At 42.8% G+C, this 21036-nt stretch overlaps 1 protein-coding gene across 1 annotated transcript in view; it reads left to right on the top strand.

The window, feature by feature from the left end:
- The window catches only part of LOC122814306 (zinc-binding protein A33-like), a 448502-nt gene that overhangs the window by 339022 nt on the left and 88444 nt on the right, over positions 1-21036 (top strand). Inside the window, exon 7 of the mRNA XM_044086893.1 lies at positions 35-162. Coding sequence (XP_043942828.1) covers positions 35-162 — 128 coding nt within the window. The remainder of the gene's footprint in view (positions 1-34; positions 163-21036) is intronic.

Below are 21036 nucleotides of genomic sequence, written 5' to 3' on the forward strand. Positions count from 1 at the left end.
AAAATATCATTTTATTTTTATTCTCTGTTTTCAGGAACAAAGATTGTCAAGAAGTGCAAACTGATGCTGTAGAACTGATTTCTGAAGATCTGACGCAGGGGATGTATAAAGGTCCTCTACAGTACAAGGTCTGGAAGGAGATGCTATCCATCCTCTTCCCTGGTAAGAGACAGGTCTCTGTACCTTTGATGCAGAACGACTTTAGGAGAAAGCTGATAGTACTGAAGATCAGTTTGTAAACTACGACCTAAATTCAGAGCTATGAGGAAGGTCAGTTATGGATCATGGTCTGTACTTCATGATTTTGTAAAGAAAAGGAAAGATAATGTTACCAGATTAAGAAGCATGTACTGATTCTACCACAATTCCTTTGGAGCAGTGTGCTAAAATAAAGTGACAGAAACTTGGCACACTGTAATGCCTATAAACAAAACAAGCATAAAAGATGCAATGCAATAGACAAAGTTAGGGTTCATCAAGGACAGCTCATGCCTACTCAACCTGCTGGGCTGCTTTGAACAGGTCACCAAAGTAGGACAATGGCAAAATGGTACATATTGCCCACCTTGACCTGGCCAAAGCATTTGATACAATGGATCTTGGGCATTGTAGACAAACTCACAAAATTAGGTATAAATCACTCTGTCAACGAACTGGATTGCCACCTGGCTGAAAGATATCACCCAAGAAGTTAGGAAAGGGAAGAATACCTTAACAAAAAGGCCAGTCAGTAGTAGAGTTCCTCAAGGTTTGGTGCTAGAGTCACTCTTTCTGGAATTTACTTCAAGCCCAACATTAAGACCCTCTGGCTGACCAAGTTTGTAGATTATTGCAAATTAGGTGCTATGATAGAGTCACCCAAAGGCACAAATACCCTTCAAGAAGGAATGACACAACCAAGTAACTGGTGCCAGAGCAAGTGACAAGAATGTAATATTAGTATTCTTTGAGAAGACAGCTACACTGGAAGCTACCACACTGATAATACTCCCCTACAAGGTGACACAATGGTCAGGGATTTGGCAACACATGTAGACAGTAATTTGAAGTTTGGCCATCATGCGTCTATGGTAGTAAGGAAATCATTATATGTTTTGTAAATAATAAGCAAGGGTATTTCATCTAAGTCCAAAGATGTCATTGTTTTGCTGTACTCGGCCCTTGTCAAACAAACCATTGAATACAATGCCCCCTTCAGTATTTACCTGAACAAGCACATGCAGCAACTGAGGCATCCACAGAGGTTCCTCAACAAAAGAATAGAGGGTAAAAACAGCATGTCCTGTGTGGACCCCTTAAAGCCTTATCCCTGTACTTCATCTTCTACAGACTGCTGAGTGTCAATCAATGCCTGCCTACAAAGCATCCTCTGATCCCACTGTGATGGACCTGTTATAAATCCATTAAAGAAATAGCATCAGAATTACCCAATCTATGCACCTAAACTACATTTGCAATATAAATAAGGCATGTTGGAGAGACAGGTATGTGTCTGAGAAACCAGCCCTTTTCTGGAACAGGCTTCTCATCCATGTGAAGCAGAGTTCTTCCCAAACCTAATTCAAGTGTAACTTAGACCAGTGGGCTGGGAATTGGAAATTTACCACTGGTCTGACACCTGTATCGCTATTAGACAGAGGCAGCCTTTAAGTGCTTTAACACCCTTGCCCAAGTGTACATATTTCCATTAAAATAACCCTAGGGTATCAAAACTTGCCAAATGCATTTTGGAAGCTTTTCTAGGCTTAGAAATTCCCCCTTGGGGTCATTAGCTTAGTAATTGCCTATAAACGTATGAACCTGTAATTACATAAAAAAGATTAAAAAATCCATTAAGGTTTAAATGGCTCCATTACATAGTCCAGCATGATTGCTAGTTATTCACAATTACATTGAAGCTTCAAGTGGAATAAAAAAGAATGAAATTTCAGACTGATGCAAAAAACAGAGAGAGATTTGCTTATATTGCAGACAGGTCCCATGCAGCCCCCAGAAAGAGGGCTTTGCATCTCCATCTTCTGTACTTATGTATGCCATCTCTGTGGTTACACAAATAGGACTGGGGACCATGCACTGTGCTATAACTGCCAAACTATACTCTCAGTGATTCTCTATGCAGAATAATGATGGGGAAGCAGAAAGCCAGCAAATCTGGATCAACAACTTGAAGTTATTTAGAACTCATCAGTTAGCAGGTTAACTATGTTATGTGGTTACTTGTTAAATACCTGAGCTTCTTTATTAACTTCTTCTCAAACAGTAATACAATGTATTTAGTAACTTTGTAAATACTAGTATAGTCTGTGATTCCAAATGAAATGTTTCCATTATAAAAATCATCAGTGGAGTATGTGATCCTGCATGAAATTCCTACCTTCCCTCATTAATTTATTTGTGAAAGGGTATAATGCCATGTGTGAACCCATGTGAAATGTCAGCTTTGAATATCAAGTCACATTTTGAGTGTTTAATCTTAGGCACTGAGCAAAGATAATTACAAACAGAAATAAAGTGTAAGGTAAACAATAGCTAAGTAATATGACAAGATATAATTACAAAACAAGATCTATTAATATTTAAAAAAGTTTGAAATACTCCAAACAACCCTTTATGAAATAGATGGATTTTATTCTTAAAGCTGGTCACAGGTGTATACTTCTGAAGATGGGGAGGTAGCGAGCTCCACAGGAGTGGGGTTTTATAGGAAAAAGAATGTCAGCCAGACATCTCTAATCACATGCTAGGAGTGGGTAGCAGTCCCTCATTACCTGAGTGAAGTGGCTGAAAAGGTGGTAGAGTAACAACAGTCCTTTTAGACTGGCAGGAATCCAGATCATGCAAGGCTTGGTACATTATATGTCATTCTCCATGTGGGTATCAGCCATTGCAGACTCCACAGCACCGGTATAATGTGGACATGAAGGGGTTAAAATATCAAAGCCTAGCTGCAGATATCTGGATCGACTGGAGGTACTCCAGGTTACCATTACAGAGTCACAGATAAAGGGCATTACAATAATCCAAATATGAAAAGACCAAATCGAGAATGACCATGGTGATGTCCTGTAGTGGATTAACATGCTTGACCCATACAATGTTCTGGAGATGAAAACATGCTGATTTAAAGGTTGCTTTCCCTTGGCCCTTTAATGACAGTATATTATCAAGGATTACACCTATATGATGAACTTTTGATGCAAACTACTGTTATTTCCTTCGTTAATAATTATGGGAGAAGATAAGGATCTGTGAAGACCATACAGTCACATAAATGGTCATGGCCTGTATCAGTTATGGGAATGCATTTCAGATGCTTGCCTTTCATCTGCTTAAGAATGGCATCTAAGCAATCTACAAAGGTATCCAAAGCTACCATCTATTTCTGAGGGAAGGAGGGGTAGAGCTATTTATTCATCAGCACAACATTGATACCAGAAACCCCTCCTTCTGATGATATCACCAAGCAGTAACATATACATCATGAACAACAGTAGTGCCAACTCAGGGTCTTTGGTACCATTTATCATAGAAGGTACATCAAAGAAGTAGTAATTCCCAAGACAACCATATGGGGGTGCCCTGTGAGATAAGAGGTAGCACAGCTGAAGTTTATGGTACAGAGAACTCAGCAGCAATGCAGCTGCTTTATCAATACCACATGGTTCATGAGATTGGCTGCCTTCAAGAGAGCAAGGAAGGCCACGGTAAAATAGAATTATTGCTCCTTGACCACTGGAAGCTTATTTACTACTGCAGTAATGTCAGTTACAGTGTTGTCCAACTCCTGAAACTAGAAACATAAGGACGTAACAAGTCAAACGTGATCTGGAAAGTGCATACGCAACTTTCCCTATAACCCTATTAACAGAGAGGTGGATACAGGTATAGAGGATTTTTTCTAAACTGTACAGATCGAGAGATGGGTGTTTGATGTAATAATAATAGTTTCTAATTATTTTGAAAATATATTTCCTCTGACAAAAACACACTGTTTGGAGCATTCCTACATTAAGGTCCTCCAGTTGTCATAGCATTCATCTAGCTGAACCAAGGTCTAGTCCAATAAAAGTCTTGTGCAAGTTTCAGTAAAGTAGGTATGACACTTACCTGTACAGTTTCTGTGAAATTTACATAAGATCACTGCTATGCCAAATAGAGGCCTGGTGGAGTTTCTAAGCCCTGTCTTATTTAACCTCATCAGTGGTGCAGCGGTTAGCGTTGTCGCCTCACAGCAAGAGGTTCTCCAGTTCAATCCTCGGCTGGGGTGCCTTCTGTGCGGAGTCTGCATGTCCTCCCTGTGGTCGCGTGGGTTTCCTCTGGGTGCTCCGGTTTCCTCCCACATCCCAAAGACATGCTGTAGGTGGATTGGACACTCTAAATTGGCCTTAGGTGTGAGTGTGTGTGCATGTGTGTGCCTTCTGTGGAAGGTTGGGCACCAGGCTGGCAACTCGACACTGGAAAACTCCACTGCCAATCATGAGCGGACAGGTGATCCGCTGTGGTGACCCCTAACCGGGAAAAGCCGAAAGAAGAAGAAGTAAAGAAATGAACAGCAGACTCAGTGAAGCAGAAGCAACTTTCTGGTTCCCAAGACATGATGGAGAGTAAAGCTACTGCATGATCCAGTAAAGCATTATGGGATGAATCAAAGCCATTGAGGTCTACATTGTCTTATTTTGGGTGATTTCCATTTTGTAGGAAGAGTATAAATAATTTTAATCTTCTCCAGTTTTGTCCTGTGATCATCCACATTGATACTGCAGCCTCCATCATAGTTTCCAGTGACTATGAAGCTCATGATGATACCAGTGTTCCTGATACAAAAACATGAATTGGAGTGAACTGATCAGGGGCAACTGTGATACCCTGATTAGAAGCCAGTACCAAATGCTGATTATCCACAGCCCTGCACTCCAAGTGGTACTCTGCCAATATGGAAATCAGATCACTTGCAAATATATTTTGCAACTTTCTATGTTGGGCATGATCTAACTAAGCAAAGCTTTAAGTTGAAGTAGATGAGATGACAGAGTTTGAAAAAACTGTCTCTTATTGACAGAGTGTTTAGGAAGATTGGAGATAGCGGCTGTTCTCAGCTCTCACATCATTGAGGGGGTTGGTGGCACTGGCTCACCTCTTGGGAAAAACCTAGAGGGAGTATTGGGCGTAGACCCCACACAGCATGAACCTATAGGGCATGCACTATCTAGCGGTCAGGTGTTAACAAATGGGCAGAGGCAAGCATGCTCTCTGTGGCTGGCAGAATTACTAGACCTCTACATAGCTACAGCAGGGTTTGAAATTCCAATAGGAAAGAGAAAGTTCCACAAGACTGGAAGTCTGGTCCTCTACCTCACTCTCCCATCTCCAGGGAAACAAGTGGGATAAATAGGCCCTCTAGTCAGGAGAAAGAATGGGCTGTAGGGTACTGCACAGGAATGAAAAGGATAACTGGGTGAAGAAAAGAGAGCCACTGATGAGACCCAGTGGATGACCAAAAAAAAAAAGACTATCTCTGCTACCAGTTCTGACAGGGTCACACATAAATGGAATATCAAGTCTAAAGTGGGATCCTTTTGAAGGATAGCAGCAGTAACAATCTGAATTAAACCAAACATTTCAAAGCTTGAAACAGATTCCATGTTGACCAAATCTGAGTCACACAAAGTCAACTAGTGTAGCCAATTCAGTTTAAAATCAGTATATAAACTGTTGTTGAAAAGTTTTCAAGTTATTTGGTAAACTATTTATATGAAGAAACTTCTAGTCTTTTTCCCCCTGCTGCTAGCACAAATTAAGTGGAGTTGGTTGAACTGCTCTGAATCTGAAAGATGCCTGGGATGAATCTAAAGCAGGTAACCACCCTCTCCCCTAGCAATTAAATTCCTAAAGCACTAAAACATAGAGACACTGACATTCCTGAGCACCAAGCAGACACGAAAGACCCCTGTCCGTGGATAGTTTCATAACAGGGCTGTGATATGTCATACCAACAGGCATCTGGCCACCACAGTGAAGAGGGTCTACATTTACAAGCACCAGTTGGACAATACTTGCCCTTTTCCCCATTCCATTCACAAGGCATCCATGATAGTTAGACACACTGTGTGTGATGGTTTGTGGTTGAAAAGTGAGGTAAGAGATCAGTTCACCTTACAAAAGATCAGTCTAGGTTTAAAATCAAGTGACCATTAAAAGTCTAGGTTGGATGAATAAATAATCTTCAATAGGTTTCTAACTTATCAATATAATGAAAATAAACCACCAGTAATCAAGAATAGATCAAGGGATACCAAGAAACAGATTCTGAAGATTAAATGTAAGTGAGCTACAAAAAGTGGCCTAACAAATTTGGAAAAGTACTTATTTTTTGATAATTTGGATTCTTTGAACTTTGCAGCCATTCTTTTATTTAGTTAAAGACGCCATTGTTGAGTGTGGTCCACATAAGATAAATGCATTTGCTTGGTAGCTTCCCCTTGAAAGGCCACACAGCATTGCATGATCACCATGAAAGGCTTGCATTGCTTCAGTAGCGTTGCTATAACTGGTTCCTGTACGGGATGTGACCTCGCATGAAATGCTTGATTTCTGTTTCAGTCACTATTTTCACTGGCTATGAGTCATAATAATAGTGTACTCCACTACTGAGTACATCATAAGCACCTCCAATGTTAGTCTAGATGTTCAACAGTACTAAGCAAAATGTAATCAGATCTTGTTTTCTGATTATGTAATATTATGAAAGCAATAACATGTAATATACTGGTTTATAATAAATAATTAAGCAACATTAGAATATAGTGTTGTATATTATTTAATAAAGAAAATGAACAGGAATAATGTGTCAGCAATAAATTAATCTAAAATGACAGTGTTAAAGGTGAAAGGAGAAAAAATAATCTCACATAACTATGGGCAGAATTTGTTCAAGAAACATTAGTTGGACTACAAATGATCCACTGAGTCAACAGTCTATTGTAAACCTGTGAATGTGCTATATAATATCGTTTTAGAGAGATGTCAGTGTCACCATCAAAGTTCTGACTTGTACTAAGAACACAGGTACTGTAGCTCGCACCGTGCAATTATCATTAACAAATACTACATGTTTGTTGACTGTAGACCAGAAATTGGGTATGGAGTAATTAAATAAATCAGCAAAACAGAACCCATGGAATGTCTCACAAGAAACCCTGCAGATTTTTTAACACCATAGTTCATTGATCATAGAACAAGCAAAAACAAAATATGTAAAGATAGCCCAAGTTGCAACCTTAGTAACACAATGTTTTGTCTGCAAATCATCAATGAATTTGTGTAAGTATGAGAAAAAAGTCATTAATCATCTTTGATAGAGCAATTGTATAAAGGCCTTTAGTGCCTGATATACATTTGTGGCAGTTGTTGTATAATGTACTTTATTGCTGTATATATATATATATATCTATATCTATATATATATATATATATATATATATATATATATATATATATATATATATATATATATCTACTTCTGAATCTTAAAGTACTGAAATATCAAATTTCAGTATCTTGAGACCAGCGTATAGAAAGTACAGTTGTTCAAAACTGCAGACTGACGAATCTTAGGTTGCCGAATCTGAAGTAGTCATGGTGTGGTTAGGTTTACGTAGTATGCTGCCCCTTTAAGGTTTAGTGATTTCTGTGTCGGAAACATGATGGTCGATGTGTGTTTATGTTCGGAGATTTAGGTAGGTTTGTAGTGTGTAAGGGTTTTGGGTAGAAATGTGTTTCATTTTACTTTTGGGAAGATTTATGAGTAAGTTGGGGTAGGTAGGTGAGAATGTGCGTGTGTGTAAGTATTGAAAGTGATGATTTTTAATGATGTGTAGTGTGTTTTTCTCACTGGTATGGGTATGAATATATGTAGTGGAAGTATAGAGCACATTACAGTATTTTTTTTTGTTGTAGTGCAACCTTGGAGTGGATATATATAATTAGCGGAGGGTGTAGGTTTTGTTGGTGTAGGGAGGATGTTCATGTTGAGATACTGAAATTCAATATTTCAGTATTTTGTGGTTTAAAAGTATATATATATATATATATATATATATATATATATTTTTTTTTTTTTTTGCGGTAGTAGTTCTATGACATCCCTTTTCTGTTAATGATTATATAAGAGCTCTCATTGCCAGATACACATTTGTGGCAATGATTGTATGATATTCTGTATTGCCCTGTACACTTATTTATAGTAATGTTTATATGACATCCTTCATTGCTGGAAATACATCTGTGGTAGTAGGTGCATAGCCTCCCTTATCACCTTACATATCTTTATGGCAATGGTTGTTTATCATCCTTTATTGCCTGGTATATATTTGTGTCAATGCTTGTATGACATTGCTCATTGCAGGTTATATATTTGTGGCAGTGGGTATTCAACATCCCAAATCACCTTATATATCATCCTGCTTGATGTATATTGGTGGCGATGGTTATGTAGCATCCCTCATTGTTGTATACAGTGGGTGTACAACACCCCTAATCACCTGATACATATTTCTGGCAGTAGTTGTATAACACCCTTTATTGACTAATATATATTTGTGATAACAGTTGTAAAATATCTCGTAATTTAATAGAAATACGTTTGGTGAAATGGTTGTATGACATCTCTTATTGTACGATTTATAATATCACTTATTGCATTATATATTTCTCATGGAGCAGCATTAAACTCCCTGTAGGACTCCTGTAACAATATATATTTTTTTACTACTATAATGGTATTTCATATCAAATATTCATTGTTTTTCAGGTGCTTAATAGGTCTAGGAGGAAGTAATGGTCATTCTATAATTTTTACTTACTTTTACAGTCTTCTGTATTTTGGTTCTTAGAGCTCCATGTAACACATCCAGTCTTTAATCATCCAGAATGGCTGGTAGCTTGAGAAGATCTTACCAAATTACAGAAGTGTGCAGTGAAAGGTATAAATTCAGACAAGGGAAAGATCCCTGTTTGATGAGCTTGCCATCAAATCACTCCTAAAAATAGGCTCCAGTACAACCACAGTACATGATATACTTGCACTCCACATCTCATACCTATTTGTTTAACTCAGTGTGACATAAATGTCATCAGCAGGTTCAGGGATTGACAAAGCGTTATACATTGTTATTTTGTTATAAGTCATTTGCTGTCTATTGGAACAGTGTCTAACATGAAAAGCCAAAACTGATAACCTTGTATACTCCAAGACACACAAAACACAGGAAACTATAAATAAAGCAGCTTGGATTCCATCCAAGGAAGCAGGAGCCCCATGAAAAATGTGTTCACTCATTTAATATAACTCCATACTAATGATTTGCAGTGACATAGGGCCGGATTCACGAAGGCTTGCACGGAGTCTAAGAGTAGTGTAAGACTCCATGCAGCCTTCGCGATCCAGGAACAGCCCAAAGTCCGTGTAAGAGACAAGCTAAAATGGCTCTTACATGGAGTGGGCGTGGATAAGCTAATCACCTCACTTGCAGCCGAATAGCATGCAAATGAGGATGATTAGCGATCCAGGAATCCCAGAACAGCCCGTGTAAGAGTTGTTTTAGCTGCAGAAATGTACTCAGTTGACAACTGAGTACGTTTCTGCAAAAACTGTAATGGAGCCATGTCAGCTCCAAATAAAGGGTGCATATGTGTCAGGCAGCATGCCAATGGCCAAATATGTGGCCATTGGCAAAGTAACCTGATGCAAATATATTAAAAATATAATTTTTTTTTTTTGGCGATTGCCGATGTTTAAACCCAGCGCAGCCCCGCGCAAATGGGCTGCGCTGTATAAAACATAAAAACGAAGGTTTTAAACCTACAAATGTAGGTTTTATGCAATACATGGAATGTCAATGCAGGGACCAGCAGACCAAAACCAACATGGCCACCGTGTAGTGGTTGCTAAGGGGGGAAGCTGAGTCTAAGACATGTAACTAAGCATTAGTAGGCAATCTGATGCAAATGAGTGTAAGGATATTGAATTCCACTGTCACATAGCAAATGAGCACAGTCTGAGTAGTGCAAGAGTTACAGAAGGGGGAGGAACAGAGTAGGAGATAGGTGACATCACAGGGGGGAATGGTAGAAAGAAATGCAGTTCATTGGAGGTCAGAGTTACATGACAGATGTCAAACAGATATCATGGAAAGAGGTGTGCCACTAACTAAGTATGAGAAAGTCAAGAAATGGAAGGTGTACACTGTTGCCTACACCAAAGTTTCTTGCTGGAGGTGTATGCGCACGTGTGCGCACCATGAAGCACGAGTAAGGCAGTGTGCGCGCGTGTAAGACAGACTGAGTATGTGGGAGCATGTTGGGAGATGTTTAACACTGTTTGCGCGGGCGTGCACGCGTTGTGATTCGAATAAGCAGATTCTGAACTGTGTAAGTATGTGTGTGCACGTGTAAGCCACTGTGAGCGTGTTTCTGCTGGTTTACACACGGCTCCACCCTGAGGAAACAGAAAGGAAAAAGGAAGCAACAGATTTAGTAGGAAGCTAGCAGGGGATACTGCTGGAGCTAGCAGGTGAAAACAATTAGATGCAGGCAATTACACAGGCAGAATAGTAGCCCAGCCCAGCACTTAAAACTCTGCAAACAGCAGTGCAGGATGTTTCTCTCAAGAGACACTGCAAGACAGGAGTTAAGTTATCAGAAGTGAAAACTGAAAAAGCTGAACTCAGAGCAGATATGTTAGGGGCTGTCATAATGAGACATAGGCGACTTGCTGAGGGTGGTGACAATGCAGATGGTGCCAGACAACCCACAGTGAGGAGACGGAGAAGAGTGTACAGGCCCAGGGTCACCTACCACTGGTTACATGAGCTGGAGATAGTAGAGTGCTATAGAGTGGACAGAGACCTCCTGCAGCAAATAGTGGAGCTGTGCAGGCCACACCTCACACACAGAACCAACAGAGGGGAACCCATCCCAGTGGAAACCAAGGTATGTGTTGGCCTAAGAATACTAGCAACAGGTACCTTCCAGAGACCAACTGGTGATATGATGGGGATATCACAGGCATCAGCCTCCGGGGTACTGCACCAGTTCCTGGATGCCATGTCAGCACATGTCGGTGATCATGTATATTTCCCCAATGCCCGTGAGGTATTGGCCAGCAATATGCGTCTCTTCCAGCAAATAGCGGAATACCCTGAGGTAGTGGGTGCAATAGACTGCACGCACATATGCATCAAAGCACCAGCCAGTGAGCGGGGTAGGGCATACATCAACCGCAAGGGCTTCCCCTCCATCAACTGCCAGGTCGTGTGTGATGCCCAGGGCATAATAATGAATGTGTATGCTGGCTGTCCTGGGAGCTGCCATGATTCCCACATCTGGCATTTGACGCAGCTGTACCAGACATTTTCTAATGGGGACATCCCGCATGGACACCTAGTGGGGGATGCAGGTTATGCACTGGAGCCGTGGCTGATGACACCCATCAGAAATGCACACACACCTGAACAGGAACGCCATAATGAGGCACACGCACAAACACGTAATGTAATAGAGCGTGTGTTTGTGCTGCTCAAGTCACGGTTCCGGTGTCTGGACACATCTGGTGGAGCCTTGCAGTACACACCAACTACATGTACCCAAATTGTCATGGTATGTGCTATGCTACATAATATGATCTTGTGAAAACAGCTGCAGCAGGACCAGCATAGGGCCGGGCCAAACAACCCCCCACCATTGCCAAGGCCATCACAGGCAGAGCGTGACTCGGAGGAGGAACAACCTGAGCCTGCCCCAGTAGGCAGAAGGAGGTGTGCCCAGTATGCCCTGGCCTTGGCAAAGAGGCAACGCATAGCACATACACTGGCTCAGTAGGAACCCTGGGAATGATACCCCTCTCTGACTCACTCATATAGTAACAGGGATGCCTAACATGACACAACCTGCTCTCAAACATGTACAGGGAAGTGTAATATGCGCATCCGACAGAGGCAGCCCTGCAGCACCACCTGAGGCATGAATGCTATGTGTTAAGTAATGTAACACCATGTACTATATGCAAACCTGAGGACCCTGACTAACATCCTACCCTCACCAACCATCATGCCACAACATGACAATGAGATGATCAAGTGCAATAATTGACAGAAGTATCGCAGTTAGTCAAAGGGGATCCAATGTGTGCCAGTCTGGGATGACATGCTGAGCATGACATAATGCACCACCTGCTAGGACTGGCATGCACCTATCAGTGCAGGCCGTATGGATACTGGCAAAGGCTGCTGTTACCCACAGTGTGCCCTGAATAGGTAAGGCTCAAAACACAAACCTATCTCCATAGGTATCAGAAGGGATAAGAATAAGATAAGGGATAAGTCGAAACAGCAAGATGCATGCAGTCTAAACTCACCCAGTATGGAGAATGGTGATATCTGTGCTGTAACAGAAAACTGAGCCAAGGATCACAACAGCACCCTAACACTACCAGGTTACACCTCATACTGTGCTGTACAGCCTCAAAACATGGAACAAGCTACAAAAGGAGGGTGACTAGCAAGAATTGTCAAAGGGGATCCAATGTGTGCCAGTCTGGGATGACATGCTCCCCAAAAGGAGAGATATCTATACCAAGCGATTGCAGCCCCCCAAACATCTCCAACGCTCAAGTGAGAACTGCTCTCTCCAAAGCAAAAAACACAGCATCCATGGGACCTGATGGTGTCCCCGGCTGTGTGCTCCACGAACTCAACGAGGAATTAAACCCACAGCTAGGACAGCTGTTTAATCATAGTCTTACCTCTGGATACACCCAGGAGTGGCACTGCAACTGTGGTCCCACTTCACAAAGGCGGTGCCTCCCGACCCTGGAAATTACCGCCCATTAGCTTGACAAGCCTTATCTGCAAAGCCATGGAGAGGATCATAATGGACCTCATAAATAAAGACATAGGAATTTGCAGACTTTGGATCCATCCCAGTTTGGCTTTGTCAAAGGCAGATCATGCCTTCTAAACTTGGTTGACTTTTTCGAAACAGTCACCAAAGCCATTGATGAGGAAAGGCAGTCCATACAGCCTACCTCGATCTGGCGAAGGCCTTGATACAATACCCACTCGGGTATCATTGAAAAACTCATCAGCTTAAATGTTAACCCATACATCACAAGATGGGTTGCAAACTGGCTGAGTGACAGAACCCACAGGGTCAGAGTTGCTGGCGCCATGTCAGACTCAAAGCCTGTCACAAGTGGTGTACCACAGGGCTCAGTCCTGGGCCCACTCTTGTTTGGCATCTACTTTCCAAGTACAAGCAAACACAGGAGGGTTATGGCTGACAAAGTTTGCAGATGACTGCAAACTGCGCCATAGTAGAAAACACATCTGACACAGATATCCTTCAGAAGGGTCTCACAGAAACAGATAACTGGTGCCAGAGCCATGGCCTAAAGTTAAATGCCAAAAATGCATAGTCATACCCTTCGAAAAACAAGGTTACCCCTAGCTGCCAAATAGGTGGCAATTCACTGAGCACAGAAGAAGTTATCAGGGACCTGGGGACCCAGGTTGATAGTAGTCTGTCATTCGACACCCATGTAGCTAAAGTAGTTAGGAAGACCTTCTACATTGCCCACCTTATCATGAAGGGATTCTCATCTAGATCAAGGGAGGTCATAGTCTCCCTACTCATCACTCATCAGACCAATGATTGAGTACAATGCCCCATTCGAATGTATCTGCCCCGCCACTTGCAGCAGCTGGAGAGGCCACAAAAGTTCCTCACCAAAAGGATAAGGGGCCTCAAACATCTGTCCTATGCTGCCCGACTGAAAGAACTCCAGCTCTATTCAGTAAACCGCTTGCTCAGAGGTGACCTTTGCCTAACATACAAGGCCATGTCAAACCCAGATTTGATGAATATGCTTCACCTCAAAAATCTAGATCCGTCAGAGCCACAAGGGTGGGAGACTTAAACCTCGACACGGCTATTAATAGGGCGTGCTGGAGGGATAGATTCATCACCCAAAGACTCCCTATGCTGTGGAATAAAATCCCGGTATATGTGAGGCAGAGCACCTCGCTGGCCTTGTTCAAGAGAAATCTTGACCAATGGATGGGAGATCGCAGATATACCCCAGGGATTACCTCAGTGTCACTGCTCGACAGAGGCACAGCAAAATAATGGGTATAGTTCCCCATACTAAAGGGGTGGCGTAAGCCACAAAACTATGGGCTAGGCTTGTAAATGCCCTCGGGCAGATAGCCTAGTATGAACCTATGAACCTATAACCACACCCCCATGTTGGTACCACAACAAAAAGCAGCATGGACTAGCCATGGTCAAGTAACAGTGGCTAAACCTGCCCCCCAGTTTATAGCCTGCTACTGCTACAGACTACTGTCCCAACACCAGGAACTGCACCTGGCCTATGCTGGAATACATGAATATATCAAGTCCTCCAAACCACATTATATTGGGTGACTGAAAATACCCAGACATAGACTGGGAGCATTATACTAGCTCCAACAGTGTAGGACAAAAGTTCATAGAATCCATAAACCAAAAGGCCCAGGAACAACGTACCACTCCCACAAGAGGGGTAAGCATACTGGATGTGATAAACAGCAACATGGGTACTGGATGGCAAGATGAGAAGTGTATTGCTCACTGGTAAAACCAGACCGTAGAGTAATCACACTGGATATACAAATCCTGACCACAGTCCCTGGCCAGAAAACCACAGTGGAAAACATGTGTTAAGCAATATTTGCACTCCTCCAAACTGATGTGGAATCCATTAAAGGTCCTGTGCAGGTGCAAAATATGGGCCACACCTTAGAACCTGTAATACAGCCATTCCATGAACACTGCCAGGAATGCTTGGATTATGCAATCTTAAATTAAAACAAGACACAATGCTATACACGCAGGAATCTGACATGGTGGACACCAGCCATAACCAAACCATGCAAGAGAATGAGGAAGCTACTACATGATAGAGCAAACATAAACAATGAAGTAATCACTGATCAGTAGTATGGCAATAAAATTTGTCCACACATACAATCCACTAAGGCCAGCCACAACAAGTTGAATCTGTGAATCCTGAGGCAATGTTACACCTGCCCCAAGTACACAGACAACCTCCAACTCCACCCAAGAAATACAAATATATGTGAGAGATGCAACCAGCTATCCAAACTGGAGTCTGAGCTCCCTCAACTCAGTACTCCCAAAACTAGTCAGGAGGAGAAGGTAACCACACACACCACAAACACAGTCCCACATAGACCTATCACAACTGCAAACCAAACACATAAACACAGAAAAACATTGGCACAAATTTCAAACACAGCACACCAACAGAGGCCTCTAAAGCAGACACCCAATCAAACAACCTCCAAACATAGCACATGCAACACATAGTACACAAAGCTGGTGTGCCAAACAGTCACAGGCCAGAAGGAGAAACAACATGCCTGATACAGTTGTAATAGGTGACTCCATAGTCAGACACACTGCTGTCCCGCACACCAGACTGAACAAGGGAAAGGGTACAGTAAGATGCCTGTAGGCTGCCACAATACACCACATAACAGAAGTATGCAGGTCACTCCAAAGCAAGTAGAAATATGATGCAGTCATAGTGCATGCTGGTGTGAATGACCTGAGATGTACCTCCCTAGACTACATGAAAAGAGACATAGATGAGCTCTCTGATTATGTTGTCCAGGCCGGTATGACACTCACCATTTGCAGCATCCTACCCTTACCAAGAATAATGCCACAGTACAAACACGGAATGATCAGCCATAGCAAGTGGCACACTTACTGGTGTCATTCCAAGGGGATCCAATGTCTGTCTGCTTGGGATGTCATGCTTGACACGCCACGCAGCTGTTCTTGGGATGGCTTGCACCTGTTACCCCTGGGCATCTGAATATTGGATAAGGCCTTTGCCACCTCTATAGAGCCTTTTGTAGGCAAGGCTGAAAAGACTGACCCACCACCCTAGAAAACATAAGTGGAAAGAAACATAAGGGTAATGCTGACCAATGCCAGATGTGTATACCCCAATATGCATGCTCCCAAGGCCATCCCCAGTATGGCGAACATCGATGTCTGTGCAGTGACAGAAACCTGCTGCAAGCACTACCAGATTATACCACGTATCATGTGTCATGGCCCCAAAACCTGGAACAAAACATAAAAGGAGGGTGAGTATCCATATTCAGCACAGACAGCCATACGTCCAGGTAACTGACAATGCACAAGGCATTGGAGTCCACCCATGTGCAACTAACTGTAGGCAAGACTGCTGTACAGTCTGTAGCATGCTACAGACTACACTCCCACACACAGGAACCCCACCCAGCCGTCCTGAAGACACTGGACAGTATGAATGTCCCACTAAATACCAAACAAGGTACCACAAATTACCACATAGATATTAAACCATTATGTATGGAAGGAGTAACCAGGGACCTAGGGACACAAATGGACAGTAACCTGTTATGTGACACCCAATTGCCAATGTGGCTAGGAAGACTGTCTACATTTGACACCGTATCAGGAAAGGATTCACATCTACATCAACAGAGGTCATTGTGCCCCTATACTGTCCTCTAATCACACCCATAATCTAGTACAATGCCTCATATGGGATGTACCTTACCTGACACCTGCAGCAGTTAGAAAGACCTCAAAGGTACCTCACCAAGAGGATAAAGGGTCTCAAATATATGTCATATGCTGCCTGGCTGTAGACACCCCAGCTGAATGCAGTCACATACTGCCTACACAGAGGCATTGCATGCCTGTTGTAGAAGGCCATGCCCAACACAGGAGTAATGGACATGCTCCACCCCAGAAAACTCAAATCCATCGGAGCTGTGAGAGTGAGAGATGTCAACCTCAACAAATAATGAAATAGGATGTGCTGGTGGGACAGATACATAATCCAGAGGCTCCCCACACCCTGGACCAGAATCCCACTCAATGTTAGGCAGAGCTCCTCACTGACACTCTTCAACAGGAATCTTGCCAAGTGGATGGATGATTGTAGAGTTACACTGGGGGTCTTCACTGTGTCATGTCCAGACAGAGGCACAGCAAAGCAAATCATAAATGGCCATAATATTCACATAGCAAGGGTGGCAAAGCCACACACACTCTGGCTAGGCTAACAAATGCCCTAGGGTGGATAGCCTAGTATGAACCTATGAACCTATGAAGTAACAAATTGTACAGGACACTAAGGATAATCCCAAGGCTTTCACAACTGATGGTAGGAACCATGTTGGGAATTCACAGATATGCTCTGAATCACACAAATATCACAAACACACACACATATTGCCAACATACATCCTGACAGGTGCAGTGCAACCCCAGAATGCAGAATATCTATCCCAGCAGACTGCTGGCCCCATGACATTGCAGATGCTGAGGTAACAGCCAACATCTACAAAGCAAAACACACAGCAGCAATGGTATGAGATGGTGTCCTGGGCTTAGTGCAACATGGACTCCAAGATGAATGGAATGCCAAACCACACTACTGCTCAATGTCAGCCTTACCACAGAATATGTACCCAAAGAGCAGTGTACAACAACAGTGGTCCTTCTCAACAAAGGTGTTGCCTGAATGGATACTGAAAACTACTACCACAGAATCCTGAGAAGCTCGGTCTGCACAGCTATGGAAAGGATCAGCATGTACCACAGACATAAAGATATTGGGGACCTACTGACACCGGACCCTACCCAGTGTGGCTTTCTTAAGTGCAGATCCTGCCCCTAAACATGTTTGACTCAATTGAAACAGTCATTAAGGTCACTGATGAGGGCAATGTGGTCCACACAGCGTAGCTGGACCTTGCAAAGGCTTCTATACAATACCCTACGTCTTCATTATAGATAAGCTCACCAGCTTAAATATAAAGCCCTATGTCAGTAGAGGGGTTGCAAACCAGACCAAGGACAGAACAGACATGGTCAGACATGCTGCAGCCATGTCAGACTACAAACCAGATATAACTGGCATCCCACAAGGCTTGGTCCTGGGATCTCCCTCGTCTGGTATGTATGTCCCATAGGTACAGGCAAACATGGAAGGACTGTGTCCAAACATGTTTGCAGAGGACTACAAACTGCTCACCAAATATGATCCACCAGCTGACACAAGCATCCCACAAAAGGGGCACATAGAAACAGACAACTGGTGCCATAGCCATGTCAGCAAACTAATTGCAGAAATGTGTATAGTCAACCCCCATGGATATACAGTAAGTGCACACCAATTACCACATAGGTGTTAAACCATTATGTAGTTAACATGTAATGAGAGACTTGGGGACACAAGGTGATAGATATCCTGCATTGGACAAACATGTGCTGTAGTGTTTACAGAAACATACCATATACCCACCTAATCATGAAGGTTGTCAGATCTAGATAAGGGAAGGTCATTGTGGCTCTGCAGTCATCCTTCATCAGTGGTACAATTGACTACAATAGCCCCTGTGGGATGTACCTCAGCAGACATCTCCATCAACCGTAAAGTCCCCAACAGTACCTCACCAGGAGTATCAAAGAGCTTGCACAGATGCCATGTGTTGCCTGTGTTGCTGGTATCAATAAACATGCTGCACCTTGTACAATCTGAATGGCAGTGAGCTATGCACATGAGAGACCTGAACCCCAGCACTGACTTACATAGGACAAGCTGTACTGCATGATCCATAACACAGAAGCCACCCCCACCCATGAGTGAACCCGCAGTACAGACTACCCATAGAGTCACTTATCAATCTTCCTCAATAGGAATCTTGATGAGTGGATGGGAGATGGTAGCTTTATCCTGGGTATCACTGTCATGTCACAGGTAGACAGAGGCACAGTATACTAACCATGATATATGTCATGGAAAACTCAACTTACAATGTGTGTTGAAGGACAAACACACTCTCCAACTAGCATTAGACATGGACTAGGGCACATCGCTAGTGTTTGCAAATGTACACCTATGTTGTGAAATACACTACCAATGTTGGACAAGCCAGGTTTAAGTAGTTCATATCTGAACAGAATGCAACATGGTCAGATGTACACAACTGGCCCCTAACCAGGCTGTTGTGCTCACTATCGAAATGTAAAGCAGTGATAGCACTAAAGCCCAGAATACTGTCCACCACAGTCAAAGTACTACCAGTACACTATACAGTACTACAGTGTTAGGTCAGTGTGAAAGGATGTTGACAACTGTATGCAAAGTATCCCATGCAAACATTGCAGGCACATTATAATCCTGTTGTGTTCACACACAAAGCAGTTGTACAGTAACTACACAACATGACACACAACACACAACCATAAACGGGTGATATTTGTTGAATTTCATACTCATCCACAAATGTGGTGGGCTGCAGAGTCCAACATATGGAATGCTCACACTGGACATGCTCACACACTTTGATAAATGAGACATATGTCAGACAACATGCCATGGGAAGGCTGAACTGGGCATGCTCACACACTTAGGCCAAATCTCAGTTTAGCAGTTGGACACACATATCTGGTATTTTTATGTGTTATTCCAGGAACCAACCACATTACAGCAGTCTGCCCAGTGCACACAGTTAAATGACTACAGAGACATACGTGATATAGTGGATCCCTCCCATATGCAAACATCTTCCACAGATGCACAAGTTGTTCATACATACAGGGAATGCTATGGCAAGAAAGATGTGCAAACAGTCTACCAGCAACAAATAATGTGCATTTGACAATTAAACATATGGGTGTAGAGGTCAACACTTAGGTTTTTTGCCCTAGGGAATGACAGCTAAGCCAGAGTGTGCTTGGTGTCTGCCTCCCCACAGGATGCACATTCCCCTTTCTAAACACCGATGATGTCAGCACCCTATAAGTACAGCAGGAGAAAAGAAACTTCTCAGTGGTGTGAATAGTGCGCTCCGCTAATGTGTCCGTAACATAGTTAGGTAGGGGCTTGAATCCTGCAAATGCTCAGTGTGTGAGTAGGGGTGGTGTGTGTGTAAGTCTGTGGGAAAGAAATGTCCCTTTTGGCAACTAGGAAAACACACTCCCCTTTCTAAACACCAATGATGTCAGCACTCTATAAGTATAGCAGGAGAAGGGAAACCTCCCAGTAATGCGAATAGCACGCTCTGCTAATGCGTCCGTCACAAGTGTCATAACCATAGTTAAGTAGGGGTTTGAATTCTGCAAATGCTCAGTGTGAGTGGGGTTGGTGTTTGTGTAAGTCGGTGGGAGAAAAATGTCCCTTTTGGCAACTGGGAAAACACACTACAGGATGCACATTCCCCTTTCTAAACACCGATGATGTCAGCACTCTATAAGTACAGCAGGAGAAGAAAAACCTCCCGGTAATGCAAATAGCACGCTCTGCTAATGCGTACGTCTCAAGTGTCATAACATAATGAGGTAGAGGCTTGAATCCTGCCAATGGCAAGTGTGTGTGTTTGTCTGAGGGGGGTTAGTGTGTGTGAGGGAAATGTCCCTTTTGGCAGCTAGGAGAACAGACTACAGGATGCACATTCCCCTTTCTAAACACTGATGATGTCAGCACCCTATAAGTACAGCAAGAGAAGGAAAACCTACCAGTAATGCGAACAGTGCACTCTGCTAATGTGTCCGTCTCAAGTGTCATAATATAGTTAGGTAGGGGTTTGAATCCTGCAAGTGTGTTTGTTTGAGGGGGGGTTAGTGTGTGTGTGAGGGAAATGTCCCTTTTGGCAACTAGGAGAACAGACTACAGGATGCACATTTCCCTTTCTAAACACTGATGATGTCAGCACCCTATAATTACAGCAAGAGAAGGAAAACCTCCCAGTAATGCGAATAGCGTGCTCTGCTAATGCGTTCGTCTCAAGTGTCATAATATAGTTAGGTAGGGGTTTGAATCCAGTAAATGGTAAGTTTGTCTGAGGGGCGTTAGTTTGTGTGAGGGACATGTCCCTTTTGGCAACTAGGAGAACAGACTACAGGATG

This window comes from Protopterus annectens, chromosome 10.part0 (assembly GCF_019279795.1).
Source record: "Protopterus annectens isolate FY-2018-M chromosome 10.part0, PAN1.0, whole genome shotgun sequence".
Lineage (NCBI taxonomy): Eukaryota > Metazoa > Chordata > Ceratodontiformes > Protopteridae > Protopterus > Protopterus annectens.